Below are 20742 nucleotides of genomic sequence, written 5' to 3'. Positions count from 1 at the left end.
TGGATGGATTAGATGCCAAAAACCAACCACTTTCATGTGGTATTGTACAGAAAGGACAACTTTTTTTCTCCTCCATTTGAAAATGTGGGCGTTATCATCATTACTGTCTGATTCCAATCAATGCAAGTCCTCAGAATCAGGTAATACACCAACTTATATTCTTGTCTTTGTGAAAGAAAGACATCTATATGTGTTACACATGCTTGTATTATCATTAAACACATTTAACTTGTTTACAAAAATGTCTCTTTCATAAATAAATAAATATAAATGATATATATAAATGAGGTAGATCCCCTCGAGTTGGTCCATTGAAAAGTAGCTCGCCTGCAGAAAAAGTGTGGGCACCCCTGTTTTAGACTCAAAACTCACTTGCACCGGTAGCTGCAGTGTGGCAAGGATGTCTTCCACTTTCGATTTGAAGACTTCTGGTCTCAGTTTTCCTCGAGCGATTCCCATCTGGTTGGTAAAGAACACCACCTGCAGAAGGGGAAAGAGGAGACTAAGAAACCAAACCTTAGGATACAATGCTGCAATGTAAAATATTGTTTTGCTCTTTCTTACCTTGTATCCTTTTTTCATCAAGCTGGCAAGCCGAGGCTGAATCTCAGGGTAGAGAATCCTGTTTGTGACACAAAAAAATATGATGGGTTTGCACAAGAAACCTTTCTAGCTGCAGCTTGAGGGTTGTTCACATACTTCCAGTCATCCGGTGCTGTTGGAAAAACTTTGCCAGACTTTGTGGTGATGATGCAGCCATCTATGTCAAAGCCAGCAATCTAGAGAAGAAACATGACATGGCAGAGGTATTGCAACTAACCTGCTAGATAAATATTTACTCTTTTTTAATAAGAAAATACAAAATTCTTAATTTCTCCAATATTAGTGACCGTTTCTGTCATATACAGTACACCAGGCCTTTACAAAGTCACAAAGCAACTGTATTTATCCTTCGTAGGATATGTGATATCACCACATGCCTCTGCAAGATACATAGCATCTACACGGTGGGGTTTAAAATGAAAGTGCAGATATACTGAGACAAAAATGTTACGCCTAACAAGAGGCTGACAGTATAGAATATATATATTATAAACATTAATAACACTGTATGTTTCTGTATTGTGAAAAATGGTTTATAAAACTGAGTAAATAAAAAGTCCTCCAGATGGAATTACAGCAGTGCTTCCGATAGAACTGCAATCTATTTGTGGAGTGATGGGTGGGCCGTAATCATCAAGTTTTCCTAATTAGCAAATTTCAAAAAGCAAGTTAAAATAAAAAATAAAAAATAAATAAATAAATAAAATATATATACAAAGTTTATTTTAGTAACTAAACAAACAAGACAAAATGAGTGCTTTTCGATGGTAGAAGGCCAAATACTTTTTTATGACAAAAACATGTTAACCAAAAATGGAGGGGAAAAATCTATTCTAATTACCGTATTTTCCACACTATAAGGCGCACCGGATTATAAGGCGCACCTTCAATGAATGGCCTATTTTAGAATGTTGTTCATGTATAAGGCGCACTGCATTATAAGGTGCATAGAGTAGATGCTACAGTAGAGGCTGGGGTTACGTTATGCATCCTTTAGATGGAGCTCCGCTAAAGGGAATGTCAACAAAACAGTCAGATAGGTCAGTCAAACTTTATTAATAGATTACAAACCAGCGTTCTGACAACTCCGTTCACTCCCAAAATGGATGTTTTATTATTTTCCCCGATTCAATAAACGCGTAAAAAACAGTCTGATACTCCATCCATCCATCCATTTTCTACCGCTTATTCCCTTTCGGGGTCGCGGGGGGCGCTCATCGCAGCAGTCTGATACTGTTACGGTAAATCAAACGTTAGTGCAATCACAATATAGTAACACTCGAAATAGTGCAAAGCAATAATATATCAATAACTCAACGTTGCTCAAATGTAAATGTCACACAACACAACACACAAAATAAACATGTAAAGCTCACTTTATTAAGTTATTCCTCATCCACGAATCCCTCGAATTCTTCTTCTTCAGTGTTCGAATCAAACAGTTGGGCGGATCCAACATGCCTGTCTCGTCGAAGTCGTCATTAAACGAGTCAGTGTCGCTGCTGTTATTGTTAAATTCTCTCGCCGCTGCTCTATTCCTGTGTTCTACTGTATGACTGATCGCCTTGAGTTTATACTCTGCGTCAGAAACGGCACGCCTCCCGTAGTCATATATCCCAGCAGGCACCGCGCACGTCTTCTACGGGGGAAAATAAGGTTGGCGGCTGCTTACCGTAGTTGCGAGACCTCTTGTGGCATGTTGAATTCGGACACTGAAGAATAATAATTTGAGGGATTCGTGGATGAGGAATAACTTAATAAAGTGAGCTTTACATGTTTATTTTGTGTGTTGTGTGACATTATCGTTTGAGCAACATTAAGTTATTGATATATTGCTATTGCTTTGCACATTTCGAGACGTCGTTAATGGAGTCAGTGTCGCTGCTGTTATCTAGCAGTTAAGTGACAATTCCTGCTTTCCTGAAATCATGTCTCTCAATAGGAGCCATTTTGGGGTCTTTACATTTAAACGCACAAATGGAAATAAAACGATGCAGTCATATAATCCAACATGCACCGCGCGCTTCTTCTCCTACGGGAAAAAATGAAATCGGCAGCTGCTTACCGTAGTTGTGAGACCTGTTGTGGCTCAATATTGGTCCATATATATTGTGGCTCAATATTGGTCCATATATAAGGCGCCCCGGACTATAAGGCGCACTGTCAGCTTATGAGAAAATTTTAGGTTTTCAGGTGCGCCTTATAGTGCGGAAAATACGGTAATGTTGGAATTATTTGTATGAACTAAATGTTAATGTTTAATTGATAAATGTTATAGGTCAGTGTATTCAACCCCACCTTGTCACTTGCTCTAACGCCAGCAGCCGTATAGAGCATGAGGTTGCCAATCTGCTGCCACACACTCTTAACGCAGGCGGAGGAAGACGACGACCACGAAGATGCCGGCTGGGTACTGTTGTCACAGCTCTTAGACTTTTCTGCCAATTTCTTAAGCTGCCTGAGCTTTTCCTCTACAAGCTTCTCATCTTCCTCCTCTGCCTCTTTATTCCAGCTATCTGAGGACGCCTCATCTCCTCTGGAGCGCTTGGCATCAGGGCTCTCCCTCTCTGAGCTCAACGGCCTTTTTGACAACTAGACAGAAATGTAAATTGGTTTGATTTGAAAACAATCACTGCAGACATAATTGTAACCAGTACAGAAAGTCCTTACCTTCACAGGAGATTTAGCAAAGAAATCTTTGATACTGCGCTTTGGCGGACTCCAAGGTGCTTGCTTTTGACTCCCGTTTTTGCCGCCTTTTGTTTTGTTTGTATCTCTATGCCCTTTATGTGCAGCACTGGAAGCACCTATGTCTGAGCTTGGGGTAAAGTAAACTTGAAATGGATATTCCTGGTTGACGAGGTAGATAGTGCCACCATGACTGAGTTTCCCAGACTGGCCACGACCTAGCTTTTCACCCTCCAGGAAACTGGGATTGGGACCCAGCTGGGAAAGAAAAGAATAAAGCATTTATGCAATTACTGTATCATAATAAATATTAGACCAGTCATAAAAATAGAGACACAGACACTGATCCATCCTGCTGTGTCTTCTTATTCTCTGGCAGGCCAGGTGCACATGAGGTGTGTTGAAAGCAGCGTAACAATGCAATCTACTGTACGACATTGTAACGACAAGCTACATTCACAGACCGTCTTAAGGATAGGGCTGTCAAAAAATTCAAATACTCAATGAAAAACAGTAAATTGGAACATTAGCAACTGTGTCATCATGTATTTAAATCCAACAAAGACAATTAGCATCCATCCATCCATTTTCTACCGCTTATTCCCTTTGGGGTCGCTGGCGCATGTCTCAGCTACAATCGGGCGGAAGGTGGGGTACACCCTGGACAAGTCGCCACCTCATCGCAGGGCCAACACAGATCGACAGACAACATTCACACTCACATTCAAACACTAGGGCCAATTTAGTGTTGCCAATCAACCTATCCCCAGGTGCATGTTTTTGGAAGTGGGAGGAAGCCGGAGTACCCGGAGGGAACCCACGCATTCACGGGGAGAACATGCAAACTCCACACAGAAAGATGCCGAGCCTGGATTTAAACCCAGGACTACAGGAACTTCGTATTGTGAGGCAGACGCACTAACCCCTCTTCCACCGTGAAGCCAATTAGCAATTTAATGTTTTTTTGGGATTTAATCTTACTAGACAGGCGTCCTTTAAATCAGTGTTTTTCAACCACTGTGCAGCGGCACACTAGTGTGCCGTGAGATACGGTCTGGTGGGCCATGGGAGATTATCTAATTTCACCTATTTGGGTTAAAAATATTTTTTTTGCAAACCAGTAATTCCATCCATCCATTCATTTTCTACCGCTTGTCATGTGCTATAATCTGCAATTTAAGTGTTGCTGTTGAGTGTCGGTGCTGTCTAGAGCTTCCATATCAGTATGTGGCAGCAGGTAGTTAATTGCTTTGTAGATGTCGGAAACAGCGGGAGGCAGAGTGCAGGTAAAAAGGTGTCTAATGCTTAAACCAAAAATAAACAAAAAGTGTGTGCCCCTCAGAAAAGGCATTGAAGCTTCGGGAAGGCTATGCAGAACGAAACTAAAACTGAACTGTCTACAAAGTAAACAAAAACAGAATGCTGGACAACAGCTAAGACTTACAGTGGAGCAAAGACGGCGTCCACAATGTACATCCGAACATGACATGACAATCGACAATGTCCCCACAAAGAAGGATAAAAACAACTGAAATATTCTTGATTGCTAAAACAAAGTAGATGCAGGAAATCTCGCAAAATACCAAAAAAAGGAGAAAAAGCCACCAAAATAGGAGCGCAAGACAAGAACTAAAACACTACACACAGGTAAACAGCAATAAACTCAAAATAAGTCACGGCGTGATGTGACAGGTCGTGACAGTACACCTACTTTGAGACAAGAGCTATAGTGATGCATGCTTGGTTCTGGTTTAAAGTCCATCCATCCATCCATTTTCTACAGCTTGTCCCTTTTGAAAATCATATCCAACAATTGCGACAACGATTTTTTACTGTCAACTGAGTTTTTTTTTTATTTTTATGATTTCTGCTGGTGGTGTGCCTCTGGATTTTTTCAACGCAAACTGTGCGTTGGCTCAAAAAAGGTTGAAAAACACTGCTTTAAATCATCCCAAAGTTACGGTGAATAAAAGTGAAAAGTAGGAGACAAAAGATTGTTAGGGTTTTGATGTTTGTCTCAATACCTGAGTGACAACCACATGCTGGTCTGCAAAGCATGCCACCACCTTCACTGTTGGGGAAACAAAAGTTACAGTGTTACAGCCACAAATAAACACGTGTGTCAATCATGCTTCAATTTGATAGTATATAATTTAAAAACAATACTTGTGACGTGACGTGGTATACAAGTAGTTAGTTACAGCTTTTATATAAAGCAATTTGAGTCAACAAATTTAGCCGCACTTAATTTAGCCTGAACTATCAGAAGTCCCTCCATCAAGACCAGGGGTCTCAAACTCAATTTACCTGGGGGCTACTGGATGCAAAGTCTGGGTGAGGCTGTCTTTATTTTTATTTTCAACACAAAATAAAATCTAAATATGAATGAACAAAATAAGAATTAAGTAATGTGAGGCAAGGCAAATTAAACAATAAAAAAAATAAAAATAACGGTTTGAATTGGTCCAGCTTATCGGGGACTGTTATTACCGACAGACAGGTGTCGCAGTGTGACTGCAGCCAGGCACATAAGAAAACCCTCGTCTCCATGGCAACGTTTCAGTCGCTTTCACTCATTTGCCGCTTTTCCACTAACACAGGGGTAGGCAACCCAGAACGTTGAAATAGCCATTTTGGACCCAAATAACAACAATTGTCTCTGTCTGGAGCTAACGGGAGAGGGGAGGGGGGGGGGCCTCGCCGTGATGTTTACAATTATGGTAGCACAATTAGTCCCGAACGGGCTAACATCAAGACTAACGTGTTACACGTCCGATTCGCCCAGCAACTCTGTCGGAGTATCAGCGTTGGGTCCAGTGCACCACAGTTTTGTATTGTCGCTCGGTCTTTCGGCGGAGTGCTTCGGAAGCTACAGAACCGCTCATCTCCCTGGCCCAGACTGTTTACAGCGGCGCGGGGGGGGGGGGGCGAGACAGAAAGCTAGAGAGAGCGAGAGAGCGAGCAGGAGGGCTAGCAAGGGAGGAAGAGCGCGTGCAGGTCTGGTGGAAAAGCGGCAAAACGTTTGTCTCCTTACATCACGTGAGTGATATCAATGTTTGGCCTTCGAGCGCCACATACCACACTGTGATTGGTAGATTCCTTCAGCTCCACACACAACGCTGTCAAGCAGCATTCATACAAAACAGTGGTTCTTAACCTTGTTGGAGGTACCGAACCCCACCAGTTTCATATGTGCCTTAACCGAACCCTTCTTTAGTGAAAAATAAATATATATATATATATATATTTTTTTTTCAAATTCAAGACAAAGGTATGTTTTTTTAATAGCACACAAAATGAATCGTGCATGAACATCACCTTGTTCAAGGAACAACACAAACATTGCATGAACTCACAACAATTTACACACCTGCAAATCAGATGGAAAATTAGAGGGAACATTTTTTGGGGGTATCCATAGGGAGAAGTATTTATTTACATGATGAGTTGGGTGTGTCTAGACCTCAGCGGCGGAGGCTCCGCCGAAACCCTATGGGCGACTCACCGAACCCTGAGTGTTCGATTGAACCCAGATTAAAAGCCACTGAATATAAAACGTGCGGGACGCACTAACATTAAACTTTCATATTAAGGTGGGGGCCGCAAAATAACGTCTCGCGGGCCGCAATTTGCCCTCGAGCCGCGTGTCTGAGACCCCTGATCAGCTGACATGAGGGATGCCAAGAAAAAAAAGGTTTGAACCCGACGGCCACTGTTGACAGGAAAGGGTACTAAAAGAACGAAATACCAGTGAACAAAAATTTAAAAAGTTATTACGTGTGCACTGTTAAAGGAAAACGAATACATAAATATGGTCACATTTAAATAAAGACAATATAAAAATTAAATACGAATTAGTAAGAGTTACACACAAAAATGAATGGAATTAGTGAAAAGTATAAAATTGACCTTGGTGTCTGGAGCACTTTTTATCGGCGACTGCGGTGTCTGGACCCCGACCCAACACAACTGCTCGTCCGTCCTCCAGAGAGACCCGGGCTCCAGAACCACTAACCAACACGCACGACATCTGGGCAGCAACCTCGACGTAAACTCCTTCAATAAACAATGAATACAAGTGTGTAAGAGTTGTTGAACACCACCACACGGTGACAATAATTGTATCAACTTTGAAAAAACAGTTATTTCAATAAAACAACCACGACTTCATTTCCAACACCGTCGGTCCCTCACAATAATACGGTCATCCGGAAACGTGTTCAGATTAAATATTCCGAATAAACTGTTCCGGGAGTCCTACCAGAAACTAAGCAAGTAAAGCGACTGCGTTTACAAGATTGTTTTGATGTAAATTCACTTTAATTGTTGTCTGTCTATCTGTGTTGGCCCTGCGATGGATGGATGTTGCTAAGGTATATATTAGTCAAGTTTTATGGTGAGCTAAAGACAACAGTGAAACCATTTCCTGCTAGATGTATGTTTATGTATTAAAAATGCGGAAATCTATAAATAATTTCGGGAAAACCAAAACTAAATAGGGCTTAAGTAGGGTTTTGCTAGTTTGTCATCTTTGTGCTTTGCTAATTATGAGTGAATATGGGTGTGGACTCATATTTGCACGTTGTTTAAATTCCATAAAATAATTTCACACAGCGATTATACATACTAAAAGCGTTCAGTGTTGTGCATGCATACAAATGCTTTGAGACATCAAAGATTATTTGTCCAAATGTTCCATATATGCAAGATATAAGGAAGAATCGAGATACCATTTCACTCTTACCCAAATTTCCAAAGTCTAGCTGTTTGAGTTCTGTTGCGTCCACACGCCAATGTGTCATTTAAAAAAAAAAAAAAAAAGAAGAAAATGGAGAAAATTACATTTTAAGCAGACGTCATGTTGCTTTACAAATTGTGTTTATTTCTATGAGGTTAATGTAGCAAAGGTTATTTTTTGCAAAACTTGCATTTTTACAGCTTGAGAATGCATTATTTGTATTCTGTTAGGGAAATTGCAAGAGTTCCTTGACTTTCACTGTTTAAACTGAAAGACCTGATTAGCAAGTTTTAGGTCTTCGTGTAAATGATGTTACTCAACAATCCTGTGAGAAATGGTATCTGTAATCTACTGGGTTAATTAGGGGTTCTTTTGAAGGCATTTCAATAGGCTGTTCTGACCTGCCACACCTCTGTTGTGTTATATAGTTTGGAATAGACCTGCCTACTGCATCATATCTCTCCGTTTCTTTGACTTCAACTGCTAGATCTGGTAAAAAAAAAAAATATATATATATATATATTACCATGCAATTTTTTCTTTTAAACATCAATTTTACTTGTTAATGTAGTTGAGATCGGTGAGTGTGTTAGGTCTGTTGTAGTATGTTCTTTATAACTGAAACATAACCACCTTTATTGTATTTTTACAGGACATTGTTTTTTTTTATCCCAGCACTAAATTTCCAAGATTATTCTTCACCATGTCGAGGCAGCCAGCACAATATCACCAGCAGGGTGCCTATTTGGCTCTGATGAGAGGTTTGAATGAGGTGGACCTTTGTGGCCCTTCTGTGCCCTCTAACCTGATTCTGACAGGAGACCATGCCTTTCCTTTGGTTATGAACAACCAAGGCCAGGTCCTGATGGCCGCCTCTCAGTTTGGTTCCGGAAGGATTGTGGTCTTGGGTCATGAGACCTACCTGACAACATTTGCTGCTCTTGTAGAAAATGCACTGACCTGGCTCAGAGGAGAGAGATCAGAGAACCTGTCAGTGGACGTCCACACAAGCGTTAAAGCAGTGGTTGATTATCTCACCAGATCCAGTTTCCAAACCAGAGTTGTCGGGGCATTCCAAAAGAATTCGAATGCCGGTGTGTATGTAACAGATGCCTACAGCCTTGGTACAGATGTAACGGACCTGGTGGCTTTCCTGAAAAATGGTGGGGGAGTGTTGATCGGAGGGCAAGCGTGGCATTGGGCTGCAAATCACCCAAAGGAAAACACTCTGTTTCAGTTTGGAGGGAATAAACTTTCTGGTGTGGCCGGGATTTACTTTTCTGAACATCCGGGGGAGGCTGAATGTCTGCCTGTGTACCCTCAGATTCCATCTTCCTGGATGAGTGTTGTGTAAGTACATTCTGTTATTATTGATTGTAGTGTATGTTTGCAATTTTTATTTTACACATTTGTCACGTCTGTTTGTGTGGGTTTGTTTGTTGGGTAACAACAATACAATATAACTCAAAATGTTAGGGTTATAATTTTATTGTTTCAGACATGTTTACCAAGTTACATTACACATTTCAACACGTCTGAAAAGGATTAGGAAGATGTAAAGAGCAAACTATGATTGTATTTAGTCCTACTCCTTCGCCACGTATTTCACAGCATAACTTTTACATGTTTTCATTAAGTTGACTCCCTGTTTGAAAGAAGGGAAGGTGTTGGAAAAAAAATACTTAACTTTTGGGTGGTAGTTAATGAATGTTGTGTGTTACCTAATATTGTAGAATCTGTCATAATCTGTTATTTTTGTAGTTGCTGGCTTCAGATGTAACAAGTCTATATGAGTTGTGTCTTTTATTTTCCTTGTAGTGGAGATGAGGTCATCTTTGGTATTTGTCCTGTTCCTTAATGTCTTTAATTACAAGTACTTTGGCGTCTTCCTGTCTTTTATTCTAACGTGATGTCGATTTTACAGTTGGTGCTCTAATTGCTCTGAATTGTTTCGGCCCTGCGATGAGGTGCCTTCCGCCCGATCGTAGCTAAGATAGGCGCCAGCGCCCCCCGCATCCCCAAAAGGGAATAAGCGGTAGAAAATGGATGGATGGATGTCCCTTGTTTCCTCAAGTCGCTTGACTACTCCGCGATGTTTGGTCAGATTCTCATTGATGTCGACATATGTTTCTACAGTTTGACTTGCTGCCTCAGAAAGGCCCCTTTGTTTTTTCTTGGTGAACTTCATGATGACATGTTTTCACTGACGTGCTGTCAGGGGAGGCAAGCGAGGCAGTGCCTCACCTGCCACCAGATGGCTTAATCATGAATGTTCCAAAACAAAGTAATAAAATAAAACAAGTTTTAATATTTCTCTTTTGGTTTATGATTTCTATGTGATTTTGGTGTGGTTCCTCTATATTTTGATAATTTTCATGGTCAAAATCGCGGAAATTCCATGTTTCCTGATCAAAACAATGCAGCAGATGAGAAGTGAGGCCGTTTGTCACATTCTGTTTACAACTTTTATAGACAAAATTTCTTGGTGCATTCAGGGTGATGAGGGGATCCGGTTTGGTGGCTGCAGAATTAGGTCTCTGCTTTTTGCGGATGATGTGGCCCTGCTGGCTTCATCTGGCCAAGATCTTCAGCTCTCACTGGATGGGTTCGCAGCTGAGTGGGAAGCTGCTGTGATGAAAATCAGCTATTCCAAGTCCGAGTCCATGGTTCTCGCCCGTAAAATGGTGGAATTCCATCCCCTGGTTGGGGAGAAGATCCTGTCCCAAGGAGGAGTGGAGGAGTTCAAGTACCTCAGGATCTTGTTAACAAGTGAGGGAAGAGTGGATTGTGGCATCGACAGCCGGATCAGTGGAGCATCTGCAGTGATGCGGACCCTGCATCTGTCCGTCGTGGTGAAAAAGAAGCTGGGCCGTGAGGAAAAGCTCTCAATTTGCCGTCCGACTGGTAGAATACCACAGGGAAGACCCAGTACACGATGAAGAGACTATATCTCCCGGTTGGCCTTGGAAAGCCTCAGGATCCTCCGGAAAGAACTGTACAAAGTCTCTGGGGAAAGGGAAGTCTGGGCTTCTCTGCTTAGGCTTCTGCCCCCACGACCCAACTTTGGATATGCGTAATTAGATGGATAGAGTTTCTTCCACCCTACGGTGTTCAGGCCAGTGGAATCATCAAACATGGTATTTTTCAAAGGCAGCATGGTACATTTTTTAATTCATTAGTACCCCAGTAATTTATTAGTACCGCTGTACTGTACAACCCTAGTATGGATTCTTGTGGCCCCGCCTCCAAACACAGAGATAAAGACTGGATGACTGACAAAGGGCTTCACCCCGTTAGTGTCATTCTGCTGTTGAAAACTCAAACAGTTATGGATGGATTTTGATTCAACTTTCAGGAAATGTCAGAAATGTGTTAGGGTACAAGTGATTATATTTTGGGGCTGATTCAGATCACCGACCATATTCAGGAATTCTACTAATAGAAGTAGAGCCTGGCGGTGGTCTCAGCTCTCCAAAAGTTTTTTTTTTTAGTTTTATAGTTTTGCAGTGTTAGTAGTTAGTTTTCTTTCTTCTAATCTGCTGTGAAACCCCTTTTCATTAATCTGCAACAATGACAGTGAATCTCCCTCTTCTTATCTTTTTAAATACAGTATCGGTAAGGATTTTGAGGAAGACCTAGAGTTCTTACTGCATGGAATATCCGAGTTTGACCTCTCTGGTAATCAGATTGCTTCTGAGATTCTTGTTCATGGCCAGCTTGCCTTCCCTGTTGCAATGGCAGACGACAAACGGACATTTTTGGCCGCCTCTTATTATGGACTGGGGCGTGTCATTGTTGTGAGCCACGAACAGTATCTGCAAAGAGAGGTAATTTTACGTTAGAGACAATGTGCTAAGAAGACTGTGCACTTCGCTCATTATTGTGTGCTAATCTGCCAATTTTATCACAGGAGCTGGCTCCATTTTGGAACAACGCAATTCACTGGTTGACCAAAGACCGACATGGCACTATTGGCATTCTGAGACGTGACGACCTCAAACTTTTCAGGGATTCTGGCTTCAAGTGTGAGGAGACAGACTTCCGGAAAGACCTGAGTGTGTTTGTGGGCTCAGCATATAATGACAAATATGCAGATGAGATCCAAGACTTTGTAGCAGAGGGGGGAGGCCTGTTGATTGGTGGCCATGCCTGGTACTGGGCACAACAACACAACGACCAAAACCCATTTACAGAGTTCTCAGGTGTTAAACTACCATATCAGCTTCATAGTATGACTTGATCATTTTATGGTTGACACTGCTTGTGATTCCAGGGAACAAAATCATCAACAAAATGGGCCTGAGCTTGTTGAGTGCAACCATTAAGGGAGGTGTCTTCAAGGCCCCTGTGCCCAGCAAGACCGTCAAAGACACCTACCACTTCCGCCACCTTCTGCAGCGCTTTGCTGCTCATGTAACTCAGGGAGAGAATCTTACCCAGCATGAGGAGCAGTGCCTTAAAAGGCTTGGAAAGGACTGTGCGGCCTTCTTAAAGATGAATGCCCACGACTGCTGCCCATATAATCAGGTCCTGTCCACCCTCACAAATGTCCTGAAAAGATCAGGCATGCCTCAGGTAAATAACGTTTTTGGATAAACCTACAAGAGCAAAGACAGTGTATCGCACTTAACTATCATCCCCACTGTGACGTCTCTAATATTTATTTGGTCATGTTTAAGGTATGTGACAGCTGCCCGGTGAAGTCTCCCAAAGACCACCTGCTTCTCAGTGTGGGCACAGAAGTATACAAGGTTTGCCACAATCCTGACAGTCTGATGCCTTACCTAATCAAGCGGAATCCCCTGTTACCTGTTGTCTACAACTACAAGATTCCATTGAACGTCAACACAGCAGGTTAGACCTTGTTGCTGATCTATTTGAATGCTCAACCTTTTTTCTCTCCAGTATTCCATTCACTTAATGAAATGAAAATCATGAATTGTGTGTGTCAGAAGGGGAAGAGTGGATCAGTACAGGTCTCTACCTGTCTCCTGGTATGAAGACTTACATGGCGTTACCTGCACAGATTGTCAACAAGGGATGGAAGGTGTGACACAAAAATGATTACACAGGGGTAACGAATAAAAAATAGTTTGTAGCATTTTAGACCTAATTTCTGGTATAGCCAGTCTTCTGAAAAAGAACTTGACCCCACTAGGAGGTTATGCAATCGCAAGCTTTGTTTGTTAGCTTTTGGGACGTGACGATATGAACATTTCTTATCACGATTATTGTCTCCGAGATTATCACGGTTATCATTACTATGAAATTAGTATTATCAGTATTCTTAAATGTGCTCATACACTTAAAACCAAGTTGTTTTAAAAAAAATCCAATGTAATAAATTAATAGCCACACACTTTTTTGGCAGAAGAAATATGCTATACTATTTTGAGTGTTTAAAGGAGAACTACACTTTTTAGGAAATTTTTTTCCTATTATTTACAATTTATTTTGAGTGATAAGAACACATAAAGGTATGTTGTTTTTCAATGCATTCTAACTCGTAAATACATTTCAGCTGACAATGGAGTCAATCGGTGTTCTTCTTTTGCGCCCATGAAACCCACAGAAAAAACTTGCCAATAATGCTCCATTTACTTTTTGTGACCTGAATTTATATACTGACAATAAATATATAAAAATGTGATGTTTTGCCAGGGCCAGCTATGCCTTTTCTGCGGGCCTAACATAAATCCTGATCGTAATTTAAAGTTAATTTTGTTTTTAATTTACTTTCCGTGAATGTATAAAAATTTTCACAATATTCTCTCTATGTCATATTAGGCTCCAGTGTTGCTTGTGATTATGTTAGAGCATGGGTGTCAAACTCATTTTAGCTCTAATCATAGATAAATAGATAAATAGATCTTTATTGTCATCGCACAAATACAACGAAATTGCATAAGTACAACGAAATGTCATTTTCGGCACAGTCCCGCCAAGAGCAGACATACGTTACAGGGGGGACAAGACGAGACCGCCAACGGATCAGCCACTTACGGCACTCCTTAAAAATGTGAGAAAAGGGTGACATTGGGAGAGGGGGAGAGTAAAAAAATATTCAGTCCAAGGCTAGACCCACAGGAGGGGTCCAGACTGAGTCCAAGGAAAAAACTTCCATAGCAAAGCACATATACATATTACAACATACATCTCGAGATATCTAGCAACAGAGGGAAGGTAGTTCAAGGTCATGGTGGTAGGCCGGAGCTCTCAGGCGCTGACCATCCATTCATCACCCCTATGGGATTTGTGTCATGGGCGTTGGGTTGTGAGGGGGTGGGCGGTGTATGTGTGACATATATTTATGTGGATGTGTGTGTGTGTAAGCCCGCAGTGTGTCTCTGTTCCGCGGCCTTGATGTATTGTGCAGTCGCTCGTCCAAAGTCGACAACAACAGGGGTGTGTCCACGAGAGACAAGGGTGTTTGTTGTGTCTTCGCTGCGCTGTCTTTCGGGAGAGTCTCGAAGCCAGGGAAGCATTCCAAGTTAGAATGATTTTGTATGCGGGTGAAAATAAAATTTGCTTTTCACTCTAAATTGTCTATGACTGGTCCTCAAAAACTGCGGGGTAGACAGTCCGATGTAATCCACTGTTCTTCCCGCATCCTCCAATCATTTGTGGCAGCTTTGGGGTACTTTGAAGACTGCCAGCAACTTCCAATTTGTGGACAAACCAGAGCAACGCTTACTCCAATCAGCAGATGTCCTGTTGTCATAATTCCCAATAGGTGGATATCTTCACGTCCTCGACAGAAAAGGGTCTCCAGGCACGCGGCCCTCCTTCTTCTCCCAATAGTCCGTCGTGTGTCCAGCAACAACCGCTTCGTCACGACAGCAGGTTCACCCAAACCCAAGATCTTGTCAATTTTGTTGAGCCCAGTTAAATATTACAATGTTAAGATTTGGAGAGCAGTTCAAAAAGAGGCAACAAGAAAGTTAGGACAAGACAAAACAAAGAAGCAAGCAGGAGAGATAAGGGAGAGGAAAGGGGAGCGTCCACCCTGGATGAGTGCCAGAGAGAATGCATAATAATAATCATGGCATAATAACTCAAAAATACAACTATAACAACTTCAGATTGTTTTCTTTGTTTTACCTTGGCCCAAAGTAGAACAAACACATTCTGAAAATGTAAATATCACAAATAATCCTCTTGACAAAACACTTCATGTTAGTTGAAAATGCTGAGGAAAAGATTAATGCAGTTTCAAAAACACCATGAATAACACAAAGCAATTCCACTTTAAGTCACATCCCATCTAAGATTGAACAAAAAACAGAATAAAGCATAAATAAAAACTCTTCTATGTATCAAATACCGCATTTGTCATTTCGACATATTAAACCTGTGCTAACCCAACATACCATAAAAACAGAGGTAGAAACTATTCAAGAGGGTTGAGGTTCCTCCCTGCCTTCGAGGCATCACTGTGTGTTGATAGAGCAATAAAACCTGTGCAATGTGTGAACAATTTAAACAAACCAAAAATGGAAACGTAAAAGGCTGACAGTATTGCAGTAAATTACATACTGTTCACGTTCTTTAAATTTGCAAAAAGACATACATTTTCACAGAACTATATCAATGTGCAGTGTCTCATGCAGCAATTTAAGTGGGGTTTCCCATTTTTTTATTTTGTTTTACGTTGGGTCGAGGGGGAGGAGTCGCTTCTTGTGTGCCGTGTGTCTCTTTTTTAGCATACTTACTTGCCCCGGTATAAACTATTCGCTTGCCTTACAGAATTGCTATTGCAACACCCAGTGGACACATTTAGGACAGCAGTTTCTTTAATTTAAAAAGGCACTTAGGAAACTCATCTTGCAGGCTGGATTGAAGATCAGGCCCGCTGGCCACATGTTTAACATCCCCGTGTTAGAGCTATTGTTAAATTAGAATTCAAAGCCGGGGATTGAATCAGGAACCCTCAGGTTGCTGGCACGACTGCTCTAGCAACCGAGCCATGCCGTCCCCCGTTAGTGTGTTTGTTTATACTGTATATGTGTGTGTGTGTATATATATATATATATATATATATATATACATTCATATATATATATATATATATATATGTACGTACGTACGTACGTACGTACGAACATACATATGTACATACATACGTATGTATGTATATATGTATATGCATGTATGTCTGTATGTATACACATATGTACTGTATATATATATGTGTGTGTGTATATATATTATATATATATATATATATACAGTATATACGTATGTTTATATACATATTTATGTACTATATATACACACATGCACTTTTATATATATATATACATACATATATGTATATATACATATATGTATATATGTGTACATATGTATATATATGTATATACATATATTTACATATATACAGCATATACATTTACAACATATATATATACATACACATACATATATATGTATTCATATATATATACATATGTGTATGTGTCTATGTATATAATATATACATATATATATATATATATATATATATATATATATATATATATATATATACAGTATATATATATATAGGTGTGGGAAAAATCACAAGACTACTTCATCTCTACAGAACTGTTTCATGAGGGGTTCCCTCAATCATCAGGAGATGATTGAGGAAAAAAAATAAAAAATCTCCTGATGATTGAGGGAACCCCTCATGAAACAGTTCTGTAGAGATGAAGTAGTCTTGTGATTTTTCCCACACCTACATATTGCACTCTACCACGGTATCGAGCACTATTCTCTGGATAATCCAATCAAGATATATATATATATATATATATATATATATATATATATATATATATGTATATATATATATATATATATATATATGTGATTTGATTTTTTGTACCTTTTGGGGAGGAAAGGAACAATAGCCAAGACATTTTATGAATTGAACTTCCATCCATCCATCCATCCATCCATTTTCTACCGCTTATTCCCTTTCGGGGTCGCGGGGGGCGCTGGCGCCTATCTTAGCTACAATCGGGCGGAAGGCAGGGTACACCCTGGACAAGTCGCCACCTCATCGCAGGGCCAACACAGACTTAAAATAGTAATTCAATAGTAATTTTCCTTGGTTTGATGATTATGCAATTCAGTTCCAATTCAGAATTCCTAAGATTTTTTGAGAAGTAAAGCGTTACTTTAAGTACTGTTCACAGTGGTGCAACGTTTTAGCTTGCCTGTAAAAATCCTTGCATATACATATTACATTATTTAACTTCCATTTCAGGTCCAAATTGGTTGTCAAACAGACCATCTTCAGCATGAAGAGTTGAAAAGAGCACCCAAAGTTCATGAGCGATTTTCCGTTACCACGGGGATGTTGCTGGTGTGGAACTTGTGGGGGGGTCTGGTCTACTTGGTGGCCCCACCGAAAACCCAAGTCGGGGGCTTAGAGGTCACAGTGCAAATAGCTGTGCCAGCGCCTTATTATAAATCTGGTGAGTACATTCCTTACATGTCAGTCACTGTTTTCACTACAGTATAATTTGTAAGGGATGACACTTCAACATACTTTAGAGTGGTCAGTGTAAAGCTTGGATAGCAGTAAAGATTTACTCACACACAACCATTATTGTCTAAACAAGTGTGTATCCAGGTACGTGTGTCCTGCGTACAGTCAAACGTTTTTTAATCCAATGTTTTAACAGCCTTGTTAATACCAGACAGCAGCTTAGAAATGGTTGCTCATGCAAGGCGCCTACTGTATATTATCTTTCGGTGTTCATTTCAGGTGCCACAACACTAGCCGATTGGTCTCTGCGGCGCACAGCTCCTTCCCCCTGGGCCGAGTTGGAGTTTCAGAACATTATCCTCACCGTATACTCAGATGTCATACGGACGCTAGATCGGCCAGATTTGTTGGCGGCATTCTGGGACACCATCATGAGAAGCATTGCTGACCTGGCTGCAAAACCACACACATATGCCCGTAAAGAACGCTTTGTCGCAGATGTGCAGATTTCTCATGGTATGTCATTGGAAAAATAATGTACCTCATACACCAGACTACAACTAGAATTCCATTCCCCCGTTGTAGTCAATTGTGAGAGGTACATTAAATTGGTCTTTCTATCTATCAATTAATCAGTCCAAATTCATTTATATAGCCCTTAAGCACAAGTGTCTCATAGACTACATTTACACAGCTGGCCAAAGTGGACCAAATTGGATCTTTTCGAAATCTGATTTTTTCCATACAACTGTTTTGATTAGAAGTCAAATGTGACCTCTACGCTTCTTGCATGCACAGTTCGATAAAGTGAAAACCAGGAAAGTTGACTGGATTTCATAAATGGACAAGGGTGTCACTACTACTATCCATCTATCCATCCATCTTCTTCCGCTTATCCGAGGTCGGGTCGCGGGGGCAGCAGCGTAAGCAGAAAAGCCCAGACTTCCCTCTCTCCAGCCACTTCGTCTAGCTCTTCCTGGGGGATCCCGAGGCGTTCCCAGGCCAGCCGGGAGACATAGTCTTCCCAACGTGTCCTGGGTCTTCCCCGTGGCCTCCTACCGGTTGGGCGAGCCCTAAACACCTCCCTCGGGAGGCGTTTGGGTGGCATCCTGACCATATGCCTGAACCACCTCATCTAGCTCCTCTCGATGTGGAGGAGCAGCGGCTTTACTTTGAGTTCCTCCCGGATGACAGAGCTTCTCACCCTATCTCTAAGGGAGAGCCCCACCACCCGGCGGAGGAAACTCATTTCGGCCGCTTGTACCCGTGATCTTATCCTTTCGGTCATGACCCAAAGCTCATGACCATAGGTGAGGATGGGAACGTAGATTGACCGGTAAATTGAGAGCTTTGCCTTCCGGCTCAGCTCCTTCTTCACCACAACGGACCGGTACAACGTCCGCATTACTGAAGACGCCGCACCGATCCGCCTGTCGATCTCACGATCCACTCTTCCCCCACTCGTGAACAAGACTCCTCGGTACCTGGACAAGGGTGTCACTATTACTACTATTTTACAAAATAAAAGTTGCACACCTTAAAAACGAAAGTTTTTTTTTTATGTGAAAATGAATTAAAGTAATTTATTGTATAAATGAATATAGTGTAATATATTTGGGAGGGTTTTAATATTTTCCATGGCTGTTAAGTAGAGGAGACACAGACATCAGCATAGATCTACATTTGCTTATTTTTTCACAACTTATGCAATGTACGTAACATAAGCATACACGTCATTTCCGGTGCATTAACAATAGCTATTTTATATATTACTTGTAGCGTATTATTTGTGCACCGTTGACTAGTGATGCACCGAAAATTCAGCTGCTAAAAAAATGATTTGCTCACAGAAACCGGATGTTGTAATGACGACTCCACTTCCACCGGCAGGCAACATCTTCCCCCGCACACACAAATAACACAGCTCGCCCAAACCTAGACTGAAAAGATCTAATTTCAATCAGATTTGGACTATCTCATGATGTGGCCTGAATCTGATGTGAAAAGATCAGGTCTGAAGCAATTTGGAGCATTTACACAGGAAAAAAATCCGGTGTGTGTCACTTGAGGGCAAAAAAAATCAGATTTGGTGTGCATTGTAAACGGGGCCAATGATGCGACCTGACATGTTTGTTGTGGACCACATGGAGTGTTATCCTCACTAATCATTTTCCAATCCTTAGGGTGGATGCATGCAGGATACCCAGTTATGATGCACAAGGCCTCAGCAGCTAATTTGGTCAATCTTGAGCATGCCAAGAGCAAAGGTCTGTGGGGGTCAATTCATGAGCTTGGACACAATCAGCAGAGAGCATACTGGGAGTTCCGACCACACACCACAGAGTGCACATGCAACCTTTGGTCAGTGTATGTGCATGAAGAGGTGTTAGGGATCAACAGGGCAAAGGTGAAGTCCTTGTGTGTTCTTAACATGACCCTTGACCGTTTATGCTTAACATCACTGCCTCCTACACTACAGGCTCACAGCGCAATCACTCCAGACAAAAGAAAGAATCGATTGCAGGAATTTGTAAAAGAGGGCAAGCCACTTGGCAAGTGGGAAGTGTGGGTGGCTCTGGAAACATACTTGCAGGTGAGATACTTTCATCAAAAAAAAAATGTGACTTCAAACAAAATTAATGCCTTTGAATTCATTTCCCTCTCATGTAGCTCCAGGAAAGATTTGGTTGGGGTGCTTTCAAGAGCGTGTTTGCTGCTTACCACACCATGAACAACTTTCCAAAGGACAACAACGGAAAGATGAACCTCTATGCCGAAACCTTTTCGCGGACGGTGAAAATGAACCTCTCTGGGTTCTTTAAGGCCTGGAGCTGGCCTATCGAGAGAGCTACTGAGGAGAAACTATCCCAACTTCCTCCCTGGACTGACCACCCCATGGTCAAGTACGGTTAAACATTTGACTGGTGACGATTTGAGTGCAGGAATCTGTTAGACTTGCTGCTTTTACTCCATTTGTTTTATTATTGAGGTTAACATATTTTACACTACTCTTGGAAAGGTGTTCCTCTTAAACAGGTTCTCATTGTTGTCATTTTTCCTTTTATATGGGTAAAACAATGACTCTTATGGTTATGAATAAGGTGGTATGGTATGGTATTAATGACATATGGTATTAATGACATTTGTAACACTGACGGCAGTGATTTTACTGCACGCAAACAAGTGACGCTAATAAGCTTGAGAAAGGGAACAATAAATATTTACACACAAAACA

General features: G+C 41.2%; 2 protein-coding genes across 8 annotated transcripts in view; one reads left to right on the top strand and one right to left on the bottom strand.

Annotated features, from left to right (window-relative positions):
• Positions 1-8184, bottom strand: part of pnkp (polynucleotide kinase 3'-phosphatase) — a 25858-nt gene extending 17674 nt beyond the window's left edge. The window contains exons 1-8 of one of the 3 annotated variants that reach the window (XM_061918933.1): positions 8036-8184; positions 7201-7347; positions 5316-5362; positions 3274-3549; positions 2902-3195; positions 700-779; positions 565-622; positions 373-480 (exon numbers count right to left, since the gene is read on the bottom strand). In XM_061918933.1, the coding sequence (XP_061774917.1) occupies positions 373-480; positions 565-622; positions 700-779; positions 2902-3195; positions 3274-3549; positions 5316-5362; positions 7201-7347; positions 8036-8093 (1068 nt within the window). In that variant the 5' untranslated portion in view covers positions 8094-8184. The remainder of the gene's footprint in view (positions 1-372; positions 481-564; positions 623-699; positions 780-2901; positions 3196-3273; positions 3550-5315; positions 5363-7200; positions 7348-8035) is intronic. The other 2 variants (XM_061918932.1, XM_061918934.1) reach the window with 2 other exon arrangements.
• On the top strand, positions 7528-20742 carry LOC133564554 (TRPM8 channel-associated factor homolog). Of its 5 annotated transcripts, none has more exons than XM_061918927.1 (12): positions 7528-7664; positions 8682-9379; positions 11640-11856; positions 11940-12231; positions 12303-12604; positions 12709-12883; positions 12982-13076; positions 17283-17493; positions 17787-18023; positions 19691-19914; positions 19987-20100; positions 20178-20742. In XM_061918927.1, the coding sequence occupies exons 1-12, from the start codon at positions 7650-7652 to the stop codon at positions 20418-20420; spliced, it is 2823 nt and encodes a 940-aa protein (XP_061774911.1). In that variant the 5' UTR covers positions 7528-7649; the 3' UTR covers positions 20421-20742. The 5 variants fall into 5 exon arrangements, with proteins under 5 accessions (XP_061774911.1, XP_061774915.1, XP_061774914.1 ...); XM_061918929.1 differs by lacking the exon at positions 7528-7664 and adding an exon at positions 8384-8521; XM_061918928.1 differs by lacking the exon at positions 7528-7664 and adding an exon at positions 8466-8609.

Source organism: Nerophis ophidion, linkage group LG13, assembly GCF_033978795.1.
Source record: "Nerophis ophidion isolate RoL-2023_Sa linkage group LG13, RoL_Noph_v1.0, whole genome shotgun sequence".
NCBI lineage: Eukaryota > Metazoa > Chordata > Actinopteri > Syngnathiformes > Syngnathidae > Nerophis > Nerophis ophidion.
Note: the sequence above shows the minus strand (reverse complement) of the source record. Positions and strands in the feature narration are given on the sequence as shown.

Excerpts from the sequence above, each read along its gene's own strand:
- LOC133564554 (XM_061918927.1), top strand. Across the intron at positions 12,605-12,708 it reads AAAGATCAGGCATGCCTCAG|GTATGTGACAGCTGCCCGGT; the intron begins GTAAATAACGTT and ends GTCATGTTTAAG. Across the intron at positions 18,024-19,690 it reads AGATGTGCAGATTTCTCATG|GGTGGATGCATGCAGGATAC; the intron begins GTATGTCATTGG and ends TCCAATCCTTAG.